Source organism: Oxyura jamaicensis, chromosome 5 (assembly GCF_011077185.1).
Source record: "Oxyura jamaicensis isolate SHBP4307 breed ruddy duck chromosome 5, BPBGC_Ojam_1.0, whole genome shotgun sequence".
Lineage (NCBI taxonomy): Eukaryota > Metazoa > Chordata > Aves > Anseriformes > Anatidae > Oxyura > Oxyura jamaicensis.
Window position 1 is genome coordinate 25,140,250 of NC_048897.1, and position 23,965 is coordinate 25,164,214.

The 23,965-nt window shown below is 39.5% G+C and overlaps 2 protein-coding genes across 2 annotated transcripts in view; one reads left to right on the plus strand and one right to left on the minus strand.

Annotated features, from left to right (window-relative positions):
- PPP2R3C (protein phosphatase 2 regulatory subunit B''gamma) lies at positions 1-15,483 on the plus strand. Its single transcript, XM_035329267.1, has 13 exons — positions 1-137; positions 404-531; positions 1,676-1,780; positions 2,350-2,462; positions 3,324-3,421; positions 5,067-5,137; positions 5,829-5,961; positions 7,065-7,120; positions 7,194-7,269; positions 7,899-8,035; positions 9,559-9,696; positions 12,062-12,121; positions 12,802-15,483. The coding sequence occupies exons 1-13, from the start codon at positions 89-91 to the stop codon at positions 12,988-12,990; spliced, it is 1,353 nt and encodes a 450-aa protein (XP_035185158.1). The 5' UTR covers positions 1-88; the 3' UTR covers positions 12,991-15,483.
- Positions 14,016-23,965, minus strand: part of FAM177A1 (family with sequence similarity 177 member A1) — a 15,950-nt gene continuing 6,000 nt past the window's right edge. The window contains exons 3-5 of the mRNA XM_035329268.1: positions 18,802-18,868; positions 17,086-17,183; positions 14,016-16,241 (exon numbers count right to left, since the gene is read on the minus strand). Coding sequence (XP_035185159.1) covers positions 16,029-16,241; positions 17,086-17,183; positions 18,802-18,868 — 378 coding nt within the window. The 3' untranslated portion in view covers positions 14,016-16,028. The remainder of the gene's footprint in view (positions 16,242-17,085; positions 17,184-18,801; positions 18,869-23,965) is intronic.

A 23,965-nucleotide genomic window follows, 5' to 3' on the forward strand; every position in this document is an offset into this window, starting at 1 on the left:
CCGCCATGCCAGTTGAGGGCGCGGCGCCCGGAGCTCCCGGCGCGTCGGGTGGGAGCAGGGCGCATGCGCGGCGCCGCGCTGCGGGGCTATGGACTGGGCGCAGAGCCTGCGGGGCCGCCTGGCCGCCCGCCGCCTCCGTGAGTGGGGGGGGGGGGGGGGGGGGGGGGGGGGGGGGGGGGCCTCGTCTTCCTCATCATCATCCCACTGTTAGCCCTCAGCCGGGGCCTGCCGCCCCGCTGAGCCTGTTACTGATGCAATAGGCGTGTGTTCCGCTGCTTTCCTCCTGATAACTGCCCCGCCGGTCCGCACGGCTGTGCAGGCGGCAGCGTTCGTTCCTCTTCCCGAGGCCTTCGGTGTGTTAGGGCTCGAGTCCAACGTGGGAACTGTTTTCTGTGTTAACCAGCCAAAAAGAGCGAGCAGGAGCTCAAGGATGAAGAGATGGAGCTGTTCACAAAGTACTACATGGAATGGAAGGGGGGAAGGAAAGGCGGCAACCCGTCATACACAAACATCCCGCGCTTCTACTACAGGGTAAGTGAGGTGCCCAGGTAAACAAGAGGCTCTTTGGTCTTATAAAAGATACTTCTGCTTATTCAGAGGGGCGTTTCAGCCTTAGAAGCTGAAGTATCTTGAGGTCTGAAAGATGTGGATTGCTGAGCATAAATGTCTTCCAGCTCTGTGTGCTTACGGATTTCAGCAGTTTCAGATAATTACTATGCATCTTGTGAAAGGCCATGGAATAGTTCAGCAATCAGGGAGTAGGCTTAGGGGTTTCCTAAAGGTAACAAGTCCTGCTTCTTTTTCAGAGGTACTTCCCTTTTAACTAAGTTTTGGCATACAGGTCTTTTAAATACGTATCTGCCTGCTTCTGTTCAGACACCGTAGGCTGCCACTTTGTGAAAAGGAAGGGTCCTTAGTGTTGCAGACTACAGGTAAGGCTGTTGCTTGCATCTGCCAGAAATGCTTGATCAGGCAACTTACCTGTGGCATACATCAGATAGCTATGGTTGACTATGAGAACAAAAGTTAGTTCCACATCTATCAGATTGATTGTTCACTGCTGTTTCACCTTGCATCGTCCCATATTCCTTAGGATCATGGCTTTCTGCCAACAAAGTTCTCAAGTACTTATGTTTCAGTTGATGACTATACATGCAAACATCCAAGCTCTGATGGTGGTAGTATAGCTTTATGTGTAAATGCTGGTAAAATTTTCATACAAAGCATTCTCCCGTCTATTTTGCTTACCAAAACATGTCTCATAGACACATGCTTTTGAGAGTCAGGCCTACTATGAAACAGAATATGCTACTCTCTCCTGGCTAAAAACACACTAGTAAATGTCTCATGTAGCCTTTCTATCTTGTAACAGTGGGAAAATGCTTCTAAGGTGAGTTACCAGGTATGTGGTAGGTCTCCTTGTCTCTCATGTCAGCATCCTGCTTTAAATAAGTATTTCAGTATTGAAATAATTTGAGGCAGTATTGCAAATGTGACGTACACCTGTAGAAGAAGCAGGTACCACACAGCATTCTGGTTGATAGTGTGGTATTTTCTGTTGAGTAAGCAGCTTCATCTGAGGGTACGAGTCAAGGCTACCTAAGAATACTTGCTAGCCATGTAGTTTTTGAATGGTACCACTGTACAGAAAAGTAAAACATCACAATGCTTCTAGCTGCCAGCAGAAGATGAAGTCTTGCTTCAGAAATTAAGAGAAGAATCTAGAGCTGTCTTTCTGCAAAGAAAAAGCAGAGAGCTGTTGGATAATGAAGAGCTGCAGGTAAGAAAACATCTTCTGTATGCCTTGTAATGACTTTTGACAAACTTCTTTCTCTGCACAGTTTGAGCATCAGCCATCAGTCTGCAGAATCTCGTGTGGCTGGTAAGGTGCTTTGTATTTGGGAAAGTTGGCTTATTGTGAAGTCCTAGAGAAAACCAAAGTGCTGAATAGTCTTTGGCTGGTAAGGTTAAGTGTAAGACTTCCTCGTGATGTACGTGAGGATTAATGGCTTCTATTTTTCCAGCACATTCTGTCAATTTCCTAGTGGGCCTAGAAATAGTAAGTGTTTACATATCACTGAGAGAGACTCCAAAGACAGCTGAGTGTACTGCAGTGCAAAGACAAAGGGATGTGACCCTGGAAACCCTAGTGATGCGTGTGTAACACCAGTTTAGCATAGTTCATGTACTGCTTGCTTGCTTTTCTGTCTGAAGTGATGTGTACCAATTACCTGAGATAGCCCTGCAGTAAAAATGCATTTTTGCTGCATTTCTTAGATGCTCTGTCTTATGCATATTGATGTATACGGAGTGATATTTACTTAACCAAATATATAAATGCCTTTCAAGAATCTCTGGTTTCTCCTGGACAAACATCAGACATCACCAATGATTGGGGAAGAAGCAATGATCAATTACGAGAACTTCTTGAAAGTTGGTGAAAAAGCTGGACCTAAATGCAAGTAAGGCTTTCTTCTCTTGTATATGCTTATTCTGGCCAAGTTTAAATGGTGCTGTAACTTTTAACTGCTCAAATAGAGACAGTTAATGGTGACAGAAATCATGTTCATGAAGTTATTGCTGAACATGATGCTTTACATCCTTGCAAAGGTGTATTGCCTGCATCTCTGCAGTCTCTTTTGATAGAGCTGTCTGCAAAAGAGGACACTGTTCTTTTGAAGAAATTCTCATCATTGTATGTTTATGATGTTAGTGTGGACAGTAAACTGCACATTATCTACTTGGAGAGGAAATCATGTCTAGCAATACTGCCTAGCATGCTGTAATATCTTTTGATGGAACCTGTCCTACCAAATTTTTGTATATGTCATGAGATGAATAATGCTTCTTGACGCTCCTGTGGGAGTTTGCTGTCATGCACAGCTATGTTGTGCACGTAGCTTTGTGACTTGAGTTTTATGCAGAAGCAGTTTAGTTGTCAGTACTGGCGGTTGCTTTTATTATGTGTATGTTATTGCAGAAGGTTGGGAGCTAGCAAATATATTGCACTAAAGAGAAAATATATTGGAGAAAAACTCTCAAAATTCTCACATTGAAGAGTTTCATGTGTATGAGCAGCAAATGCTGCTGCTTTTTATTGAGTTTACCGTTGTTACTTGGGAGGTTCCCAACTAAGTGTGTACTTGCTACGAACACGCTCTACACTTGTTGGGTGTAGCATAGCAAATGAATGCATTTGAAAACACAGAACATGTTCTGTGTTAAAACAGTGTTTAAAGTGTCTGAGTTTTGGGTACGGAATTGCATCTATCAGTGCAGTGTAATTAGATGCACAGATGTAGCTTTGTATTTGTGTTTTACAGGCAGTTCTTCACAGCCAAGATCTTTGCTAAATTACTCCATAACGATCCTTACGGGAGGATATCCATCATGCAGTTTTTCAATTATGTCATGCGAAAAGGTTAGTTGATGTTTCCTCTTTTTTGATGAGAAGCTGTTATGTTTTCAAGGTTATTTTAACCTTCATTAATTACTTGCTGTTCTCCTCAAAAGCAGTGAGATCTATCCCTTGATTGCTAATGCTGTTGTCATGGAGGTTTGAGTTGTTTTTTATTTTTAACTTGAGGTGAGAGTTCACTATACCTTTTAAGTCCATCAGCCAGCAAGGTCACTTACGCTTTTATTGTATATGTTAACAATATAATTTCCTTTATTCAGGCAGTAGTGTGAAGAATAAAACAATGAACTTCTGTGGCCAGTGTGATCTTAACCTGTGGGATGAGACTGTCCAGCAGACAGCTTTGTTTACCAGCTGTTTTCCCCTCTACAGAGCATTATTTATGTCTTCTGACTCTGCTTGTCCAATATGTAAATGTGTTCTTGTCCGTGTCGATATAGCCTTACTATATTGTCAGCTATTTTGGATTATAAGTAGCCTCTGGGGCTGAAAAAATATACCATCTATATATATGTATTTAGTCTGTATTAGATCTTGTTAACAACATGAGACTGGGTAGCATAATGGAAAGGCTGCCTCATTGCCTTATCCCATGTGCTTTCTTGAGTCTGGTAGAGCCTTCAGGCGGGGAGAATGGCGTTCTCTAGACCAGCTCAGCTTGTTTAACTTAAATTCTCGAGGTGCAAAGGATGAGAAATAAGCAGGAAATCTGGTAAGATCTGCAGAGTATGCAAGAAGGGAGTGGTGCATCTGTTGACAGCAAATGGCAAGCACAAAAGCTACAGGATAGGAAGAGACTTTCTGTGAAGTCTGTGGAAATTGTGTGCTTTTCAAAAAGGCCTCCTGGGAAAGACAGAACAGATTCTTTCACAACTCTGTTTCAGTTGTTTCACAGAAGTTTAAGTTTTGTGTGTTTATGGCAATACCTGCCTCCTGGCCCCTGAAACAAAACCACCACCAACAAAGCACACACTGAGACTGAGACACAGGCAGCTTTCTGCCTTTCAGTGTGTCCCATCTCAATATGATTGCATTGTCAGTCCCTGTCCAACACAGGTCCCATTGCAGTGTTTGGCTCTCTTGGGACAGTTCCACAAAGATCCTCGGTTTTGCTTCCTTTAGCACAGAACTTCTCCAACAAAATCAGCCCAGTAGTGTCTGTGCAGTCAAAAATAGATGCTTGTGCTATTGTAATTCTACTGTTGAAACTCAGAAGTGAGGTTGGGACAGTTGGGTGTAGCTGCAATACCTCACGCTGCGCAAGCGGCTGCAGCAATCTAACAAGCAATCTGTATACCATGTTGTACAGCTGTTTTTAATGCTGTAGAAATAGTTCAGTGAGAGAGAACAAATCCGTATGATTCAGCGTACCAGATGAAATGTGGTACCTGCTCAGCCATTACTCACAGCTGGTTATCACAGGGCAGTCTTGGCCACAGCATACCACATAGCACTAGTGACTCTTACCGGTTTGGAGACTGAACCAGGCTTTCTCAACAGGGTTGGTACCTACCTGCTTAAATCTCTGAAAACCAGGAAATGTAGACGTTAATATCTAACAGTGCTGCCTGAAAGACTTCAAATTTTGGTGAGACCTCAGAAAAATTCTCCAGGTTTTTACACTACAATTCTGTTTTCTGTTTTACAGTGTGGCTTCATCAGACAAGAATTGGTCTCAGCTTATATGATGTGGCAGGACAGGGTTACCTCAGAGAGTCAGTAAGTACACTCTTGGTTAACTTAATATCCATCTTCGCTCGTGATAGAGCATCAAAACAATGTTAATCTGGATTTGGGGAGGACACATCTGTTCAGATAAATAGCAATCTTTGTACTAGAAATTCACCAGTGAGAGGTCTGCCAGCCTTTTTAACTTAAAGGTAATTATCTGAAAAAGAGACTAGTTCTTTACTAGCTCTGTTAGGATATAGTAGAAATCACAAAGTTATGACTAGAGTGGGCTTCAGTGAAATTAGTCTCCTAACAGAAATTAATATTATAAAATAAAAAGGTTCTTGTTACTGCTCTCCTTAAAAAGATATGTTAAAGGATGTTCAGCAGTAGAGCAATCCAGTTAGGAGTTACACATTGGTATTTGAAAAAGGTGCAGTTGGAATGCATTTGTATTTACACGTGAATATCATCTACTTTTTTAACCTTCTGCTTTATTTGCAGACCACTTCAGTCATGGCACCACGTGTGCGTTTTATGTATCTGACCTAGGATTTCTTGTACACAGATACCAGTGAGCTCTTTTTGCCTGCATTTATGCTCTTTCCTGCATTATTGCTGGGTTGTATTTTTAATTAAGTATTCATGACAGCCAGGGTGGAGTGTAGCAAACAAAGATACTTTAAACAATAGTGGTGTTTAAAGCCTTTGAATGTGTGCTCTTTTCTTAATTCTGCAGGATTTAGAAAACTATATTTTGGAACTCATCCCTACTTTGCCACAGCTGGATGGTTTAGAAAAATCTTTTTATTCTTTTTATGTCTGCACAGCAGTTAGAAAGTTCTTCTTCTTCCTGGATCCTCTCAGAACAGGTAGGTCTGTGTTTCTCAAATTCTAAATATATGGGAATATTTTCACTTGTGAATGTTTCTACTGAAGCTACTCGTGCCTTCAAAATAATACGTAGCTGTATTTGTAGGGTCCCATTCAGCAGTATTGTATTTGAATTGAATATTAATTTCCCCTGAAGACCATAAGCCTTTCTGTGGGTTGGGTAGTCTGCTTATGCTGCTGCTGAGTTGTGCTGAGGTAGTACAGAGTTACAGAAATTAACGGATAAGACATTGTTTCATCATAATGCATCATTAGCAGTAGCTAATTTTAAAAGTATTTAAAATGTGTAGAAAATACTAACTAAGGACAGGTAACTATGAACTGTGGGCAGAACATCCACAGGGCTGAGGAGATGCTCAAGAATGCTTATTGTGATGCACTTCTCTTGTGTTTAAACGTGAGCACACCATATAAGCTCACTAGAAGAGGTTTGCAGTTAGGGCTGCTAATTCTCTTGTTACAGCTGTAGCTTACTCAGACAAGAGTTTTTTGTTTGTTTGTTTTTTCCCATATCCTTGAATTAAGTCACAAACTATGCATTTATGAGATTTTGCTGGGCCACTTGAAGATGTCAGAGTTGTGTGGGCAGTACCCTCTAGCAGAGGTAATGAGCATGTAGAGAGGGTGTATGTGAAGCTACAGCATTGTTGTTCTGCACAGCTGTTTGTGCAGCATCTGCGCACTGGTAAAAGCTCCATCAGCAGAAGTTCTTGTCAGGTCTGTAGTTTCTGAAGATACAAAAATAATCACATTGCTTCGGAGACACTTCTTCTAGTAAACATTTTAAGCCTATGTTTTCTCTCTTTTTTTTTTTTTTTTTTACCCTTGAGTTGAACATTTATATTGTTATCTAGTTTTCTGGCTTTCAGAGTTGCAACCTAACTCCTCTTCTTCTACCAATATCAGACTAGTTTTTTTCCATCATTTGAAAAGCTACTTTTATTTTATCATTTAAATGACTGCATTATCCTTGATGTAAGAATTTATATATTTTTTGGTGAGAACCAGCTAAATGAGAACAGCCAAATGGATGTGTTGGCTAGGTGACTGTTAAAATGCACTTTTTTTTTTCTTGCTGCAGGGAAGATAAAGATACAGGATATTCTAGCTTGCAGCTTCCTGGATGACTTACTGGAGGTAAAAATCTAATAATAGATACTATTGTATTTTAATTTACTATTTCTGAATTCTAACTTTATATTTCACTTAGTTAAGGGATGAAGAACTCTCTAAAGAAAGTCAGGAAACAAATTGGTTTTCTGCTCCTTCTGCGTTAAGAGTTTATGGTAGGTTCCTTTTATATGTGAGCACTTCTTTTTTTCCACCTTGTCTGACTTAAGAAAAATAACACCAAGAATTGGATTGTTATTTTTTTCTCTTTAAATCCTTCTGATAATTTGTCTTTTCAACTCCTTTAGCCATCCTTTCAGTATATCCTCCTGACCTTACAGTTTCTGTTCTCTAATGTTGCTCTTTACCTCAGTTTTATCCTCTGTCATTTCCTGTTCCCTCTGGCATAAGGTACGAGATTCCTCTGTAACCTTCTCTTTTGACAGTTCTGCTCATACTTTTATCACCTTTAGATCTTTTTTGTTTACAGCAGATCTGTTTAAAATGTTCCTGTCAGTCTTTTATGCCTTTGTTTAAACAGCCTTTACTTTTGAGCTGTTAATTTATGGTGGAACTGTTTAGTGCCTTGTTATGGGATTTCTGTTGGCCTGCCTGGTCTGTGCCCCCCACGTGGTGCTCATTTGTGTTGCTCTGTGAATATTATTGTGGATCTAGCAGATGCCCACTTAACTACATTAATTTTATGATGAAAATTAAATTAGCATTAAACACACTAAACTTTCTTTCTCTATTGCAACAGTTTGGTGATATAGGGATAATATATTTTGTCCTGTCTCCTCCCTAGGGCAGTACCTAAACCTTGATAAAGATCACAATGGCATGCTCAGCAAAGAAGAACTGTCCCGATATGGAACAGGGACTCTAACCAACATATTTTTGGATCGTGTTTTTCAGGAATGCTTAACTTATGATGGAGAAATGGTAACTACTCTGTTCACAAGATAAAAGCTTTTTCTTATTGATGAGCAAAATGTCTCAAAAGCAGTATCTTAAAAAAAAAAAAAAAGCTTGGGATGAAGTAATTTTTGTTTGCCATTCACATAAATGATAGTGCAGCAGATTAGAAAATTTTCTAACATCAGGATGATTGCAGTGTGGTTGGAAAATGAGTTGTTTGCTTTGAAAAGTAGTGGTGTTAGGAAATCCAGGTAACCTAGGATAGAAATTCTCTTCCACTTGTAGAGTCAATAATCCAAAGTGCATGTTGAAAAAATGTATGCATATCGCCATGCTTCTCAATTATGTTTCATTATTTAAAGAGACACATCTCATACTATTGCAAGTTGCCTTCGTGATGAAGTGTGCAGGTTAGCTAATAGTGTTGGTTCTTGTTGTAGGCTTTATATAGCTGTGAAACGTGAAGTCTAACTAAATTACAGTTAAAACCTGAGCCCTATGTTTATTTTGAAAGCTTGAGGTAATGCATCGCTACTTATAATGTCTGCATTCAGATGACTTAGTCCATAGAATCACAGCATCACAGAGGTTAGGGGAGGGAGATCTTAGTTGCCTCTGGTTTGCTGGACTTGCTCCAGTAGGCCCATATCTCACTTGTACTTGGGAGTCCAAAAGAGGTTAGCCAGCACTCGGGGTGGGCATATATATATGAGTGCTGCTGTCAGCTGCCTTTGCTGCAAGGGCACTCTGCAGTGTTGTGGTCAGCTTTGTGCCCATGAGGGCTCCCAGCTCCTGTGCAAAGCTGCTGTCCTCTAGTTAGTCCACAAGCTGTACTGGGGCATGGGGTTTTCCCTCCCTAGATGCAGGATTTTGCATTCCCTCTGAATTCAATGAGATTCTCTTTTCTCCAGTTGAGATCCTTCTGATTGGAAGCAGAACCTGCTGGTGTTTAAGGCAGACATGGTTATTACATTCACAGGACTTAGGATTTTGGCCCCTGGCTGTCACAGCTGTATGTTAATCAGGAAAGCAAGAATCATTACTAGTGGAAAAAGTCAGGAAAGTCAAGAAATGTACAAATCTTTGCTTGCTAATGCTTTAACCACACAGTTTGCCAGACTACCTATTCTGGTCTAAGAATTGTGTACTTGAATTGGTCATATAGTTTACTCTTGGATAACAGTGGGATTACTACTACTGGTATCTCTAATTTATGCTTATGACAACTTTTTATGGCTTTTTTAACTATGCTCAGCAGCCTAAAGATGTAATGAACATTGTTTAAAAGTGTATATGGAGCCTGTTTAATTTGGATTTATACTTGGAATCCTACTTTGCATCGAAAATGGCAGGCTCTCCTACCCTCAGCAGTCAGAAACTAACTTTTCTGTTCACATGGTTGGTAGCAGCCATTTTCTATTTCATGTTGTCTTTTCCAGAAAATAGACTGATCCCCTACAATGAAATAGCTGCCAATTATAATGTTCCTGCTTGCAAAATCAATTTAGAAAGAAGACTGTAATAAACATGATTGTGTCTACTTTTAGGACTATAAAACCTACCTGGACTTTGTACTTGCATTAGAAAACAGAAAGGAGCCTGCAGCTCTGCAATATATTTTCAAACTGCTTGATATAGAGAACAAAGGATACCTGAATGTCTTTTCCCTTAATTATTTCTTTAGGGTAAGTCTCTTTATACAGGTAGGCCATTTTCTGTGTTTATGGTGTTATAGCCTGTGTGCTTCCGCATGCAGATCTGCAGGGAATCACTTTGAATTACCAATACCCACTGGGAGGCTAGTAACTACTTGTAAGAAGATTTAAAACATTTTAAAAAAACATTGCATAACTTGGAAAGAATTCAAAAGGTATTTCAACATTTTATCTGCAGTTGAAATTAACTGTTTTGGTTTCATTTAGGAAAAATGTTTTCTATTATTTTTTTTTAAAAAAAGGTCCTTAAAATTACCTAATTATTACCTGTTAAAATCTCTTATGATGGTTCTAGTTGATTATTGCTCATGCTTTTAGTTTCCACTGTAATCCTAAAAAATGGTACAAGAAATGAAAATACTGAAATGTGGTGGCCTTCACATACAGCTGTGGGATTTTTCATCCAGGGTACCTCTAGCAAAAAGCTTCTCACATATTAAATACTATGTATCTTTATCTTTTTTCCCAAAATAGGTCTGAAATAATATTTCAGACCTATAAAGTATAGGTTTACAGTAGACTGTAAAGTATCCCTTTGAATTACGGCTTTGGGGGTGGAGTTCTTTTTCTGGTTTGTGGTGTTCTTTTGCTAATGGATACCTTGGGTGTCTTGGGAAGGGGGAATGTCAGAGTAAAGCAGTATTTTTGTTGTCCATAGGTTCCCAGCTTGGGACTATGTCTTTGTCTTTGTGGCTGGTTTTGGCTGAGTTGAGAGCGTGATGCTTTTTATTCATGTTCAAGGCCGCCTTTTGGTGATATTTATTCAGACACAGGGACAAATGCTTCAGTTTTCTGTATGTGGGCCATATTAGAACATTAAAAATAAATGTTGTCATACTTCTCCCTGTGCTCAAAGTATGAGGAACAAGGCATATACTGCAGTCAACTTGTTAAGTGTTCAGGCCTACTCAAAGGCATAGTCTTATACCCACCTTCTTTCTTCATGTTCAGATGGAGGCTTATTGCAATAACCTTTGGCAGGGAGTATAACCATATAATTTCGTAAACAAAAAAAAAAAAGGGGGGGACTTATTATCTTGAAGACCTTTCTTAAAAAATGAAAGGTTGTTTTTTTTTTTAAAAAAAAATAATAATAATACTTTTTTAACTGCATTTTGGAATCAGAGCAATTTAGGGTGGAATAGAACTTGTGGGATCGCCTGCTCAGAGCAGGGCTGGCTTCATAGTGAGGTTAAGTTGTTCCAGGCCTTGTTCAGGCAAATTTGGGGTATTTCCAAGGATGGAGACTCTGTAGCTCGACTGGGCACTGTGTTCCAGTGCTTGATGACCTTGCTGAGAATCTCTCTTCCCCCAATCCTTTCCCCTGTCTTGGTCTACTCAGAATGTCCCCTGCTGCAGTTAGTGTCTGTTCCTCTTGTCCTTGCCCTGTGCATCTCCAAGAGGAGCATGGCTGTGCCATCTCTCTAACCACCTGCTAGGCTGCTGAACTAGTATGTTGGTTTGTACCACCAACTTTGGCTTTCTGCTCTCCAGGCTAATTAATTGTCTTATCAAGCCTCTCTTCCCAGCTGTGCTTGCTTTTGGCTACCTGAGCATTCCGATGGCCCTCTAGTGGGCTCGCATTGGCTTGTCAATGTCTGTCACAGACTGGAGAACCCAAGGCTACATCTGGACCATAGTGATACAGCTGCCCTGGCAGGGCTGTGCAGCTTGTGCTAGTGAAGCAAATGGCTTTGTTCGCAGTTGTTGTTTGCAGGCAGACGTTTGATGCAGCTCTAAATAGTCTTGCGTTAAGAGCTTATAGTAGCAAATACCATTTTACTCCGGATCAGACATGCATACTTAGAGCATGAAGCAGGAGAATCCTTCCATGCCCAGAGAAATGCTCAAATAGAAAATGCACCACCTCCTTCACATTATTATTTGATCAATCACAATACAGGTTCCATTTTCAAAGCAATTGCAAGTCAGTAGCCACACTGCTTTGTCTGTCTGCTGACTGGTCTTTCCCGTTCTCTTTCCCTAATCTGTATTTAACACTTTGTAGGACAACGGAACCTTCCAGTTTGAGTGTATTCCTCTTGAGTGGTGAATGGTGATATCCAAGTGTCTGCACGTCCTGTTGACAGAATGCTCAAACACGGGTCATAATGATACTGGGTTCTTGTTACACTGACTGAGAGCTGTGGATCCGGAGATGTGTATCATTGATTGTCTTAACTCACCGCTGCCTTACTTGTGGAAGAGAATTGATTGCGAGCTGTGCTGTTAGTGCTTTGTCACTAGGCAATACAGCTTAAGATGGAGAAGCATTTAAAGTTTCCTACAGTGTCAGTATAACACTGAACTACTTTTTCTAACTTTTGTATTTTAGGCTATTCAGGAACAAATGAAAATTCATGGACAAGAACCAGTTTCTTTTCAGGATGTGAAGGTTAGTTTTCCTGAATGGAGAACTACATAACATATTTGAATAAAGATTTTGTAACTTAATATTGTAGTTTCTAGGTTGATGCATATTTACTTGCAGAGTAGTACAGGTGAATCTGACTTGTTACAGGTTTGAAAATGTCTTACTGTTCAGCAGTTGCTTTGTAAGAAAAATCTGGTATTCAGCTGTTCTAGTAGTTTCCATATTTAATAGATGCGTTGGCTGTTAATATGTATTGCTCTGCCTTGAACATATTTAATATATCTGTTTCATAATTCAGAATCATCTCTTTGGGGGGGGGTGTGGAGTTGACTAACACCAACTATCAATAAAATTTGCCTCACTGCTGCCTACTAACATCTACCAGTTTTAGCACTACAAGTATGAAAGTTTCTATAAAACTTAACTCACAAATGAACTGAGTTTCATGTTGCTACTTTGAGCCCAAAGGCTCCCCAGAAAAGCAAGTTCTTATTTGAGATCTGTGAGCTGAGCACACTGGTCCTATCTGTAGCTGCTATTATGTTTTGTATCTTAAATGGTTAGAAACTTAATCTTGTTTTGTAAACTGGTGAGGATGGCACTAGTTACCCAAAGATCATTCTGTATACGGTATAAAGTCACCATTATTCTACTCATTAATGTGGGGGGGCTTTTTTCCCCCAATTCTGTCTTTTTCACAGGATGAAATCTTTGATATGGTAAAGCCTAAGGATCCTTACAAAATCTCCCTTCAGGATTTAATCAATAGCAGTCAAGGAGACACTGTTACCAGCATTCTAATTGATCTGAATGGGTTCTGGACGTACGAGAATAGAGAGGTCCTTGTGGCAAGTGATAATGACAGCACTGCTGACGTTGATGATACGTGACTTTGAACAGGAGTAGACTGTATCCATTGAGCTCTCTAACTGAAGCATTCATTAACTGTTGGAAGCTGGAAACATTCATTATTTGAATCGATGCCTCTTCCATTTTACTCCTCCCCACCTTATTCCCCCTCAAGCATATAATATAAAATGTGGTACAGAGGAATTGCAGAACTAATTCCTGAAAACAAACCAGCAAGTCTTGTTTAAGAGGTAGCTATGATCTGGTGTGTGTGTGTGGTGTTTTTTTAAAATAAATATTTGTGGACAAAAGCCTTTTTTTATTATTTAAGCACTCTAATATAGAATGTGAATTTATCCTGAAAGTGAGAACGTGTTTCTTTGGTATCCTCAGCACTGCCCTGTATCCACACAGCCATTCAGCCTCCCTCAGCACTCCTTGTGGCTTCATGTAATGACAGCACTGTTACGCATCCTGTTGTAAAGGCAAAGGTCTTCAGCAAGACGTAAACAGCTTAGGCATTTTTCTTGATTTATGTCTAGCTTTGTCTGGCAGAAAGGGGAACTATTCAGTCAGCTCAACATTTATTTATTTATCTACTCTGAAGCGATTCATGGACAGAAATGGAACCACCCTAGCTGTAGGTCTGGTTTAAAAATACCTGCATAAAGGCTTTCACCAACTTAAATTACATAAAATAGTTGCACAGGAGGTTAACTACAGCTGTAGCTCAGCTATATAATTAAAGAATAAGTGTTTTTACTGATTTAATGAATTTATGTAAATGTTCCAACTCTCAGATAAATTTAGAAAGGCTGCAGGCCAGAAATGGTTGTAGTCTTCCACTATTTATTAGGTTGGGTAGTGCTGAGCATGTCAAGTACATTAACAAATACTGCAAAAGGTTGTAAGGAAGGGGGGGCAGTGTATCTTGAATTCCAGTGCCTAGATGTTCTACCAGGACTCCCATGACTCAAGAACAATGCAAAGTGAACAAGCATCTATTCCTGGGTGTAGGCATAAACTTTCAAAGACCACACAGTTTCAAAGGAAAAGCCACAGCCAATTTTCAGTTCAAAAATCATATTAAATATAAAATAACCAATTAATGCATTTACAGAAAAACCATTATGAAAGTAATCACTTTCATACAGTTTGCAAAAAAACGGATGGGAAGGATTAAGTTAAGGCACAGTGAGTAATACAGCATTTTATACAAAGAAGTTTAACCCCGAGGCAGTGAGACCATTTCTGATGCAACAGATAGTTGGGAAAAAATAAAATACAACTGACATTTTCTCTGCAGAAAAGCAAAGCATCCTTCAGCTCTGCCGTTTCTACTCTTGAGCTAGGGGCTGCTTTTATCTTTGCTATAGTACAAGAACTCCCAACACGATCTTTTTCTCTGTATTCCCCACATGATGAACCATACTCTCCCTTGCAGATGTTCAGGGCTATGGAATGATTTTAACCAGCTGTCAGCACCCTCTGCATTGCAATTCAAAAAGGCAAAGAACAGAGCATCAAAACAGATCAAACAGAGCAGATGACACAATCTTCCTCAGAAGATTTGCTGTGGTGCTGGAATGCTAGGGGCAGATGAGAAAGAGTTTGAGTTGTACGTGATGCTAGTTCAGGCAGAGAGTTGTTTGAAATACGTAACTGAGCTCTGCAAACTAATAGCTGAGCTTCCTGGCCTGTGCTATTCCAGCAGTCTCCTCAGTTAGCTGGCAGTGGCACCAAGGCCAGGCAAGTGTGATAATGCCCAACCTAAACTTTCTCTGAAGCCTCTTCAGGTTTATTTTTAGAAGTCTCAAGGACAAAAACAACAATCCCTACAGTAACTAGTACAGGTCTTCCGCTCATTTATCAACAAACTTTCTGCATAGACAGTGACTGCGACACGGTTGTTTGTCTGCCTGCCGGACCAGTACCTGATTGTCCCAAAGCAAACCATTCACCTTCTACAAGGGTAGGATCACAGTCACTGCGCTAAAATTCTTTTAATTGAATGGTATTTGGGGCTGGTCATAAACTGGAGCTACCTGCAAAAACAAGTATTATTTCACTATTGAAACAAATGCTTTTCATGTTATAAGAAGTCATAAGCCTGGTTTTCTAATCTCCAGTTACATATATATTCTGCACTAGAGGGGACAAGATACCTGCAGTGGCCCATTTCTTATTCATAATTAAACATTAACCTTAACTGGGCTATTTGTTTAATCAAGTACACTGACTCAGGTAACCTATGTTAAAGTTTTTGTAGTTAGAGACTGGTACCATACACCAAGTCCAGTAATTGATTATAATTTAGCAAGACTTCAGTTTACGTCCCAGGCCAATTCAGAGCAGGTAAAGAATCTATATTAATTCTTGGATTTGGAGTGACAGCATCTTACACTGATAGTGTTCTAGTTCTGTACTTTGCTACAGCACTGAATGGCACAGCTGAACACTATTAGCCCCCAAGAGTGCTTGTACTAGTTCATAAATACTTAAGGGTGTTTACAGCCTCCTTTAGAGTTAAAAAATAAAGGAAAGTGTTCCATTAGGCCCTTAAATCTAATTAACATTAAATCTAACCTCTCTTGTGTTAGTCACATAAAAAGAGACATGCACACAATAGTGACAATAAATAGGGGAATTCAGAAGTGATTATAATGACTTGTGAGTTACAGGACATTGATTCCTATCAATCTATTCATAGAGAGCCAAGTTGCAAACAACGTGCAGATCAGAAATAGGTGTTCACAAGGAAGAACAGCATTGCATCTGCAATCCACTGTACCAGACAGCATTTTAAAGGAAAGACATTTTTACTTGCTTTACACAGAAATTCAATTTTAGACCAAATGTTTGTAGTGCAATTTTCATTTTAACTGAAGTGCCAATTTGGCAGAATGCCTCAGCCTTTATTAGGCAGACAGACTGAAGAGACATCACCTAGCTCTCTCCTGATCAATAAGAATGCTGTAAGTTGTATTACACTGAATAAGTATAATCCTATTTTTCCTCCTTATAGCCAGATCGTGACACCTGACACTTCCTATTTCCTACATTATACAGAGCTTTATACTTAGGTAGGGACAGGAACTACATCTTGTTTATTTTCCACAACAGAGTGGCAATCTCCCTCATTTTCAAAGTTTAAATTCACAAATGAAGTACATGTTGTTGATTCAGGCTGGTCTGTCTGGACAGAAGCTTCAGATTGTGCCTTGTTCTGCTGCTCCTGATGCTGTCTTTCTGCTTCTTCTGATAACTTGTTTTCTTGTTCCTCCTCTTCCTCCTGAAAATACATAACCAGATTCGTAAGTTACTGTTTACTTGAAATAAACACCACTTACATTCTGTAAGAACATACCAGTTCTATTACAAGAAAATAATATTTGTTCTGCTACAAAACAGTCACTAGTTTATCATAAGATTGGGTGTTTTGTTGTTTCTTTCTCCTCCATAATGGGAATTCTGGAAATAGCCCAAAGTGAAGGATCAAAGTGTGTTACATAAACACAGAAAAAATGACATATCTAGGTAAGCAGTTTTTAGTCAAAAGTAGCAGTGATAGGTCCACCTTCTATAAAGTATTTTCAACCCTTAATAATTAAAAGCTATTAAAAAATAAGTATCAAAGCTTTAAATGTTTCACATTTCTTCCAAATGAAATTTATTAATTTTTGTATATATGTATTTTTTTTGCATAAAGTACTGGCTATCATTTTAAGTTATGGTTCAGAACAAATGGTAATACAATGTTCAATTTACCCTTGGTACTTGCTATCACACAAAACGGGGCAAGTTTCAGAGTTTCAAAGTACACTCACTTTAAGTGAGTAATGTGAGGCAGCTGCCTCTTTAGGAACTGCTCCTTCCAGCTTTCTCACAATCTTGACTTTAAAATGCATCGTAGAAGAGAAGCAAGTAGAGCAGTGCTCAGGACAAAACAGATCATGCTAATGGATAAATAAGCACAAATCAAGCATCAAATGAAAACTGAAGGCGAACTGAAAGAGAGGTTCTAAAATTTAACTTCATTTTAGTGAGTAACGCACAAATACAAATTTTACTTTTGAAAATGCCAGGGAAGATAAGTAGGGAGAAAAAAATGTAAGAACCCTATTTCACACACATACCTCTTTCTTCATTCTGTAATACTCATCAATAGCATATTGGTATTTTGGTGTGCTTATCCCCAAAACAGATGCAATCTTTTCCCCAAGGAAGTCACACACTGCAGATAAAGAGAAGTTTACAAATGATTAGTATCTAGAATAAAGTTATTGAACACAGTTGTGCTTTAAAAATTGTCATCTTTCCTGAATACTTTTCCATAGTTCTACTTCACAAAAAAGACAAAATCTACTATGCTAGTCTACTTATATATAGTTATTATTAGCTAAATATATTAATAATTGTTTCAAAGAATGAACAAAAACACAACAAAAGCCTTGAGGATGGTAGTGTTTCCATTCTACCAGTTTTAGCTTTGCATCCAGTTTTGTTTTGCTAGGGCATCAGTTAAAATACAAGTTTTTAACTGAACTTTAACTGAAAATTAAGGCTAGATAAAAATACATGGCTACCAACTGTACTGGCAATTCAGTTTAATGATACCAAGAGACTGAAGTTATTTATTGATAAATGTATACTTTAAGCCAGTATCAGTTTTAACAATGCTGTGTTGCATACTGATGGATTAATTAAATTTTTAGGTGTCAGCTGTATCAATTTTCAAGCTAGAGGCTACGTGCAGTTCTCCTTTGCTAAAACAGGTAGTGCAGTCAGAAGGATGGAATAGGTGGGCTTAGGTCAGTCAGTCTCTCTACCATGACGACAGCTAAAGCACTGATCCTTGAGTAAAAGCAAGCAAGAAATCAAATATATTGCACTTCAAATTAAAAATCTGCCCTGAGGATGTGAATGAGTTAGTCATCTTAAGTGAAAACAGAAGTCAGAAACTGAATGGCTCAGTGAGTATTCAGTCATTTTACAGGCATCCTTACAGACAGAGCTCTTGCAAAAGACAAGTTCAAATAACAAAGTTCAATGACACTGAAGTGAGATGGAAATACGTAGCAATCTTCAAATTCATAAAAACTTCTGAAAAAAAGGAAAGCGATATCTACCATTGTGTATGATGAAAAGATATGCAACAAATCGGATTACACTGTACATTAAGGTGCTTCTAAAAATAATAAAAATTAATAGGATAGACTGTCAATAATTTAAATTTCCATGCTGTACAAGCATGGAAATCCCACAAATATTTGTCAATATACAATACAGATACTTTACAATTTGGGAGGAAGACAGATTATGATAAGCAGTCTAAAAACAGCAAAATTTTAAGAGGTCCACAGGTCAACGAAAATTCTGTGAAGTGAGTTTAAGACTCTTGACAATAGTCCTATTTTTGTTTATTTTGCAACTTCAGCAGCCTGTTGTAAAGCACAAAACTAGGTGTGCTTTTAAGATACTTTCCAGTTTAAGTCTTCATAAAAACTCAATTTAGTCAGGCCACACAGCATTCTTTTCAGATAAAATCACTCAAAATGGTTATATAAGAGATGCTGAAATAAATCCCTTGCCAACCCCACCATCACTTCATATGGAGAAAAAGAGAAAAAGTGTTCAGCAAAGATTTTTCTGTTCATTCTTCATTCAACAGTTGTTGATTGAAAGTAAATTAATAAATAAAATTAGTGCCTAAGAGATTACATCTGCACAGAAAAAAAAAATTAAAAAAATCTCATTCATACTTTTGAAAAATTGACCAATAGATCACAAAAACGATAAAAGTGACTCAATATCCCTTCACAGGTTTACTTAAGAATTAAATAAAGCAATACCTGATAATGTCGATGTGGCAACTCTTAGCATATGGAACCACAAGTAAGGTCCCCATGTGAGCGTTGTCTGTAACAACAAAACTAGTGTCAGTACGTATAGCTCTAAGTTCATGGTACATAATAACACATGTGAAAGCTCAGACAGAGATCTGTGACATTGCCTGTTTGCCAGCTACCACAGTATTTTTGCTTTGAAGTAAGTTTAGGCAAGACATACATGAAGCAAGGTATCACCATAAGATAGAAAGATGACCACTGTTATATCTGGGAACGTTCACTTCACTGTTTTTTGTTTCCTGCCCCCAGACTTGGGAAACAGCAAGCATCCAGCTCAATTGCAAGATAACTCCTGTAACTATAAAGGCCTTTTCAGAATGTTCTGAATTCTGTCAGACCAAAAAGAGAAGTGGGTTAACCAAGTATTCCCTGATTCTAATAACGAGAGGACTATGAGAGACAGTTTAAAAAATAAACAAGCAAAACAACACTTCAAAATGGTCCTAATGAAGAAGCTGCTTCCATGTATTTAAATACAGATATGAATTATCATTTGGAATTGTACCTGACAAACAAAGCTAGGAACAATGAGTGAGGGAGAGAGTCACCTGCGGCCCTGTGAGGGAGCAGTGGGCAGGGCTGATTAGTAAAGGGCCTAGGATGCTGTGAAGGTAAGGGAACACCAAACCAACAAACCAGGGCTTCAGCTGTCACCTCAAGCATTTGCATGTAGACAAGGAAGTACTTGCAAGGTACCATTCTGGAGAAAAAAAAGAAAAAAAAAAAAAAAAAAGGAAAAAGGAAACACCCCTTCTGGGAAATCAACACACTGTGGTGCCTGTCTGAAGTGCCTGTGCACTAAGGCATGCAGCATGAGGAGCAACCTCAAGGAGCTGGAGATCTGCCTGCAGCTGCAGGGCTCGGGCCATGCTGGGATCACAGAGACACGGTGGGATTGTCTCTATCTGTTGCAGTGCTCCTGTCACGAGACCGGCTCATCAAGGATAGGCTGGGAAGCAGAGGATGGAGCTGCAATTTGTGTGAGCAGCTGCAGTGCATGGAGCTCTGCTGGGGGGTGGATAAGGAGCCAGCTGAGAGCTTATGGGTAAGGATTAAAGAACTGATTATGGGTGCCATCCTAGTGTGTCTGCTATAGGGTACCTGACCAGGAAGAACATGTGGATGAGGCCTTCTACAGATGGCTAGAAGCAGCCTCACGTTTGTAGGCCCTGCATCTCATGGGGACTTCAACCCCCATGACAGCTGCTGGAGGAACACCACAGCAGGGCAGAAGCAAGCCAGCAGGTACCTTGAGAGAACTGATGACAACTTACTGACACAAGTGACAGAGGAGCCAACGAGGAGAGGTGCTCTACTGGACCTCATACTCACAAAGGAGGAAGAACTCATTGGGGCTGTGAAGGTTCTAGACAGCGTTGGCTGCAGTGACTGTGAGGTGGTGAAGTTCAGGATCCTGAAAGGAGGGAGCAGAGCAAACACCAAATCACAACCCTGGGCTTCAGGAGAGCAGATTTTGACCTCTTCAGGGATCTGCTTGGAAAAGTTCCGTGGGAAAAGGTCTTAGAGGGAAGAGGGGCCCAGGAATGCTAGATGATATTCAGAGATCATCTCCAAGGGTCATGAGCAATCCATCCCAAAAAGTAGGAAGTCTGGCAGAAATGCCACAAGGCCTATGTGGATGAATAAGGAGCTCCTGTCCAAACTCAGTCATAGAAAGGGACTACACAGAGGTGGAAGCAGGGACAAATAATGTGGGAAGAATATAAAGCAGCCTGAGCATGCAGAGGCACGATTAGGAAAGCCAAAGTGCGCCTGGGTTTGAAGGGCAACAAGAAAGGCTTCTCTAAGTTTGGTAGCAAAACGAAGGTGTGGGCCCACTGCTGAATGGGGCAAAGGCTTTGGTGACACAGGACGTGGAAAAGGCTGAGGTAGTGATAGCCATCTTCACCTCAGTGTTTACTAGTAAGAAGACTGGCCTTCAGAAATCTAGAGGACTGAGGGAAGGTGTAGCGTAAGGAAAAACATGGAGGAGGATCAGCCTACAGAATACTCAGGCGAACTGGACATATGAGAATATATGAGCCCTAACGGGATGCACTACTGTTATCATGATAAAGGGACTGGAGCATCTCCCATGTGAGGGAAGGATAAGAGAGCTGGGGCTGTTTAGCCTTGAGAAGAGAAAGCTCAGGGGAAATCTCATCAATGTGTACAATCTGTCAAGCCAGAAACTCAAGCTGGGCAGGCAGAAAAAAGCCAGATGCTATATATATTTGGCAGTGGGTATGGAAAATATCCTGCCAAGGTAAAAGTGTAAGCAAAACCAGCTGCTATCCTGCTTACACAAAAGCACCTCCAGCTTGTTGATTACGTACTCAGTTGGCAGACGGGCTAACGACAATCATTTCTCAGTTTGTTCAGTTGAAGAAGTCAAAAAAAGTGCTGGAAAAGCTTGTTGCCACAGGTGCAAATAATGGCATTGACAAGCCTCTGTACAATCCTTCATAACAAGGTGACAAGGTTAAAAAGCATTCACACAGTGCACAGGACAAACAAAGGCCTGCTGTGCAGCAGTAAGCAAGAAGCTACAAGAGTCCCCTTAACATTTACGGATAAAAAGAGAAGCTGAGCTTCAACGTGACAGAAGTAAATCAGACACAGAATATTCTAACGTACTATTGTAGTACCAGAAACATAAAATTTGAGACTCTGCAGGCATAGAGATGCTTTCTATTTCCTCTATTTTCCCACTACAATTAAAGAACAGTTTGGTGTGTTAGAAGTACTTCTAAGTTCAACTTTGTAGAAACCTCTGCTTTCTGACGACATGTCTCTAGCCCAACCAGACACTTCTTCACTCATGTCTTTCTGTGATATCCAGTGTTGCTTTGCTGGTTCCAATAACTTAAAAAAAGGAGTATTCTTTCAAGCATCTCAAAAGGCAACATAAAACCAAGAGAAGCTACTCTATGAAAATTAAGCAGTAAAAATTAAATGTTTTGTGGAGTAAACCACTCAGAACAAGCAGGAACATAGGAACACATCTGGGAGAAATAACCCTCCTCTTTTTTTTTTTTTTTCCCCTCAAGTTAAGTTTGGGTAGCACCTCAGAGACCTAAGCAAGAATGGCAAATATGAGGCGAGAAGAGGTACTGGAGAGAACAAGAACCTTGTGGAACGTTATGGGTGATGTGAAGTGTTATGCAAAAGCTCAGTACAAACTAATCCTCTGTGATGTAGCTTTAATGCATTGAATGACACTGGAAAATGGCACCAAAGTCAGGTCTTATTAATGGTTGGTAAGAACCACTTGCTGTCATGCTGTGCATCAATCTCCTTCAGCCAGAGGAATGGCTTTAATCAAAACAAAGACATAGTAATACCGTATTTTTGAATGGAATATGGGACATCAGTTTATGGGGAGGCAATAGCATTTCTCCTAGCATTTGCATCTACTCTTAAGTATGTGTTTCTGCAATGCTTAACTATACTGTTCTGCTATGAGTTCATTTTGCTGTTTAAAATAGAAAACATAATGCTTGCTACACTCAGCTTTTAAAGTACAAAACATCTTAATGTACAATTCTAATCTGACATTCAGCCATAATACAACCTGTCCAAATCTACCTCCAGAAGGTGTTGGTGTACTGCATTTTAAGTAGGAATAAACATAATTAATTCAACCATTGATAAAAGAATGTGTTTCATTCAAAAAAGTTTCAGTACAAAAAAGGACACTCCGATCCAAGCATGTAAGTGAACTGAACACTGACCTACGGAAGTGCTGGAATCATTGTTTCAAAACAAAGCTGAAGACTCAGTAGCTCATGAGAATTTGTTTAGTAACGAGTGACACCAGTCCATCACAGTGAGTTCTTTAGTTGTCATTTACCAGAATACACACATGCTACTTTGCTTAGCAAGAAAGACATTGTCATCATCTGCTTAGCTCTAAAGCATAATTAAACCAAGGTAGTTACTGCAGAAGTTTCTTTACAACCTGGCAAAACATTTGTTTCTCTTAAACTCAATTCAGAACCTGCTTGTATGCCAATACCAGCTGAGCTTTGAATTTTCATGATGTAAAGTTTCTATTCAAAATATTAATGTGCTTTTTCTAAAAATAAATTGGACCAGAAACAGCTATTATTTGCAACGTACTTTTTTGTATCCCAACTGAGATAACAAGTTTTAGACATGCTGGTCTCAGCAAACTGACTATTTAATTGCTTTTATAGAAATCCTACAATAAAAACATTCTTAAGGCAGCTGTTGGCTAAAATATCAAAGCTCAGCTTGGACTAACATTTCTTCAATTCACTGGCTCAGTTGGGATACACGAAGCATACAGCAGATAAGGTAAACTTCACTTAATGGCAACCCTTAGTCTAATCAAGTTTATTCTGTCAAGGTAAAAAGCAATGCATAATATGGCATACTGTGCTCCACAATAAAATGTTCAGCTTTGGAAGGTCCTTTTATTAAAAAATGTAATAAAAATTAAATATTTCATAAACTGTAGAAGTGGAATAAAGCACTCTTAACTGTGCCATACAATATACTTTCAGGTATTCAGAATAAAAGCCGTATTAGGAAAGCAGGAGAATGATCGCACAGAATTCCTGGCTCTTGTGAGTATTTGCAGGTTTTTAGTTAAGTGTCCATTTGTACAGCAGTGTGTACTCCTCTGGCCTCACAACACATACAGTCCCCTGAGCCTTCCATCATGGTGAAACTGTTCTACTGAGGGGAAATGACAGAGAAATTATACTGATCTGGTCCTCTGCTAATTATAATTGGAAAAATACAAATCTCTTTGTACACATCCATGGATATCTGACACAACCTGCATAGTGGGGAACAGATCTGACTCCAAAGATACCTGAATGCTGAGCCAGTTTCATAGTTCTTGCACTTCTTTGACCAGAACCTCAAAGACAAAAAGAAAACAAACAACAAACAAAAAACCCACCCAGCAAGGTAGCTTAACATCTATTCATTGTTGATAAGTTTAGTACATTTATTTTCAATAATGATGCTTTAAATCATGTATAAAGCTCATATGCATTTCTATACTGATACACCTGCTCTCAGGCTAATGTTACTTTTCCTTGTACACAAGAACAGCCTAAGAAGAAAGAGATGC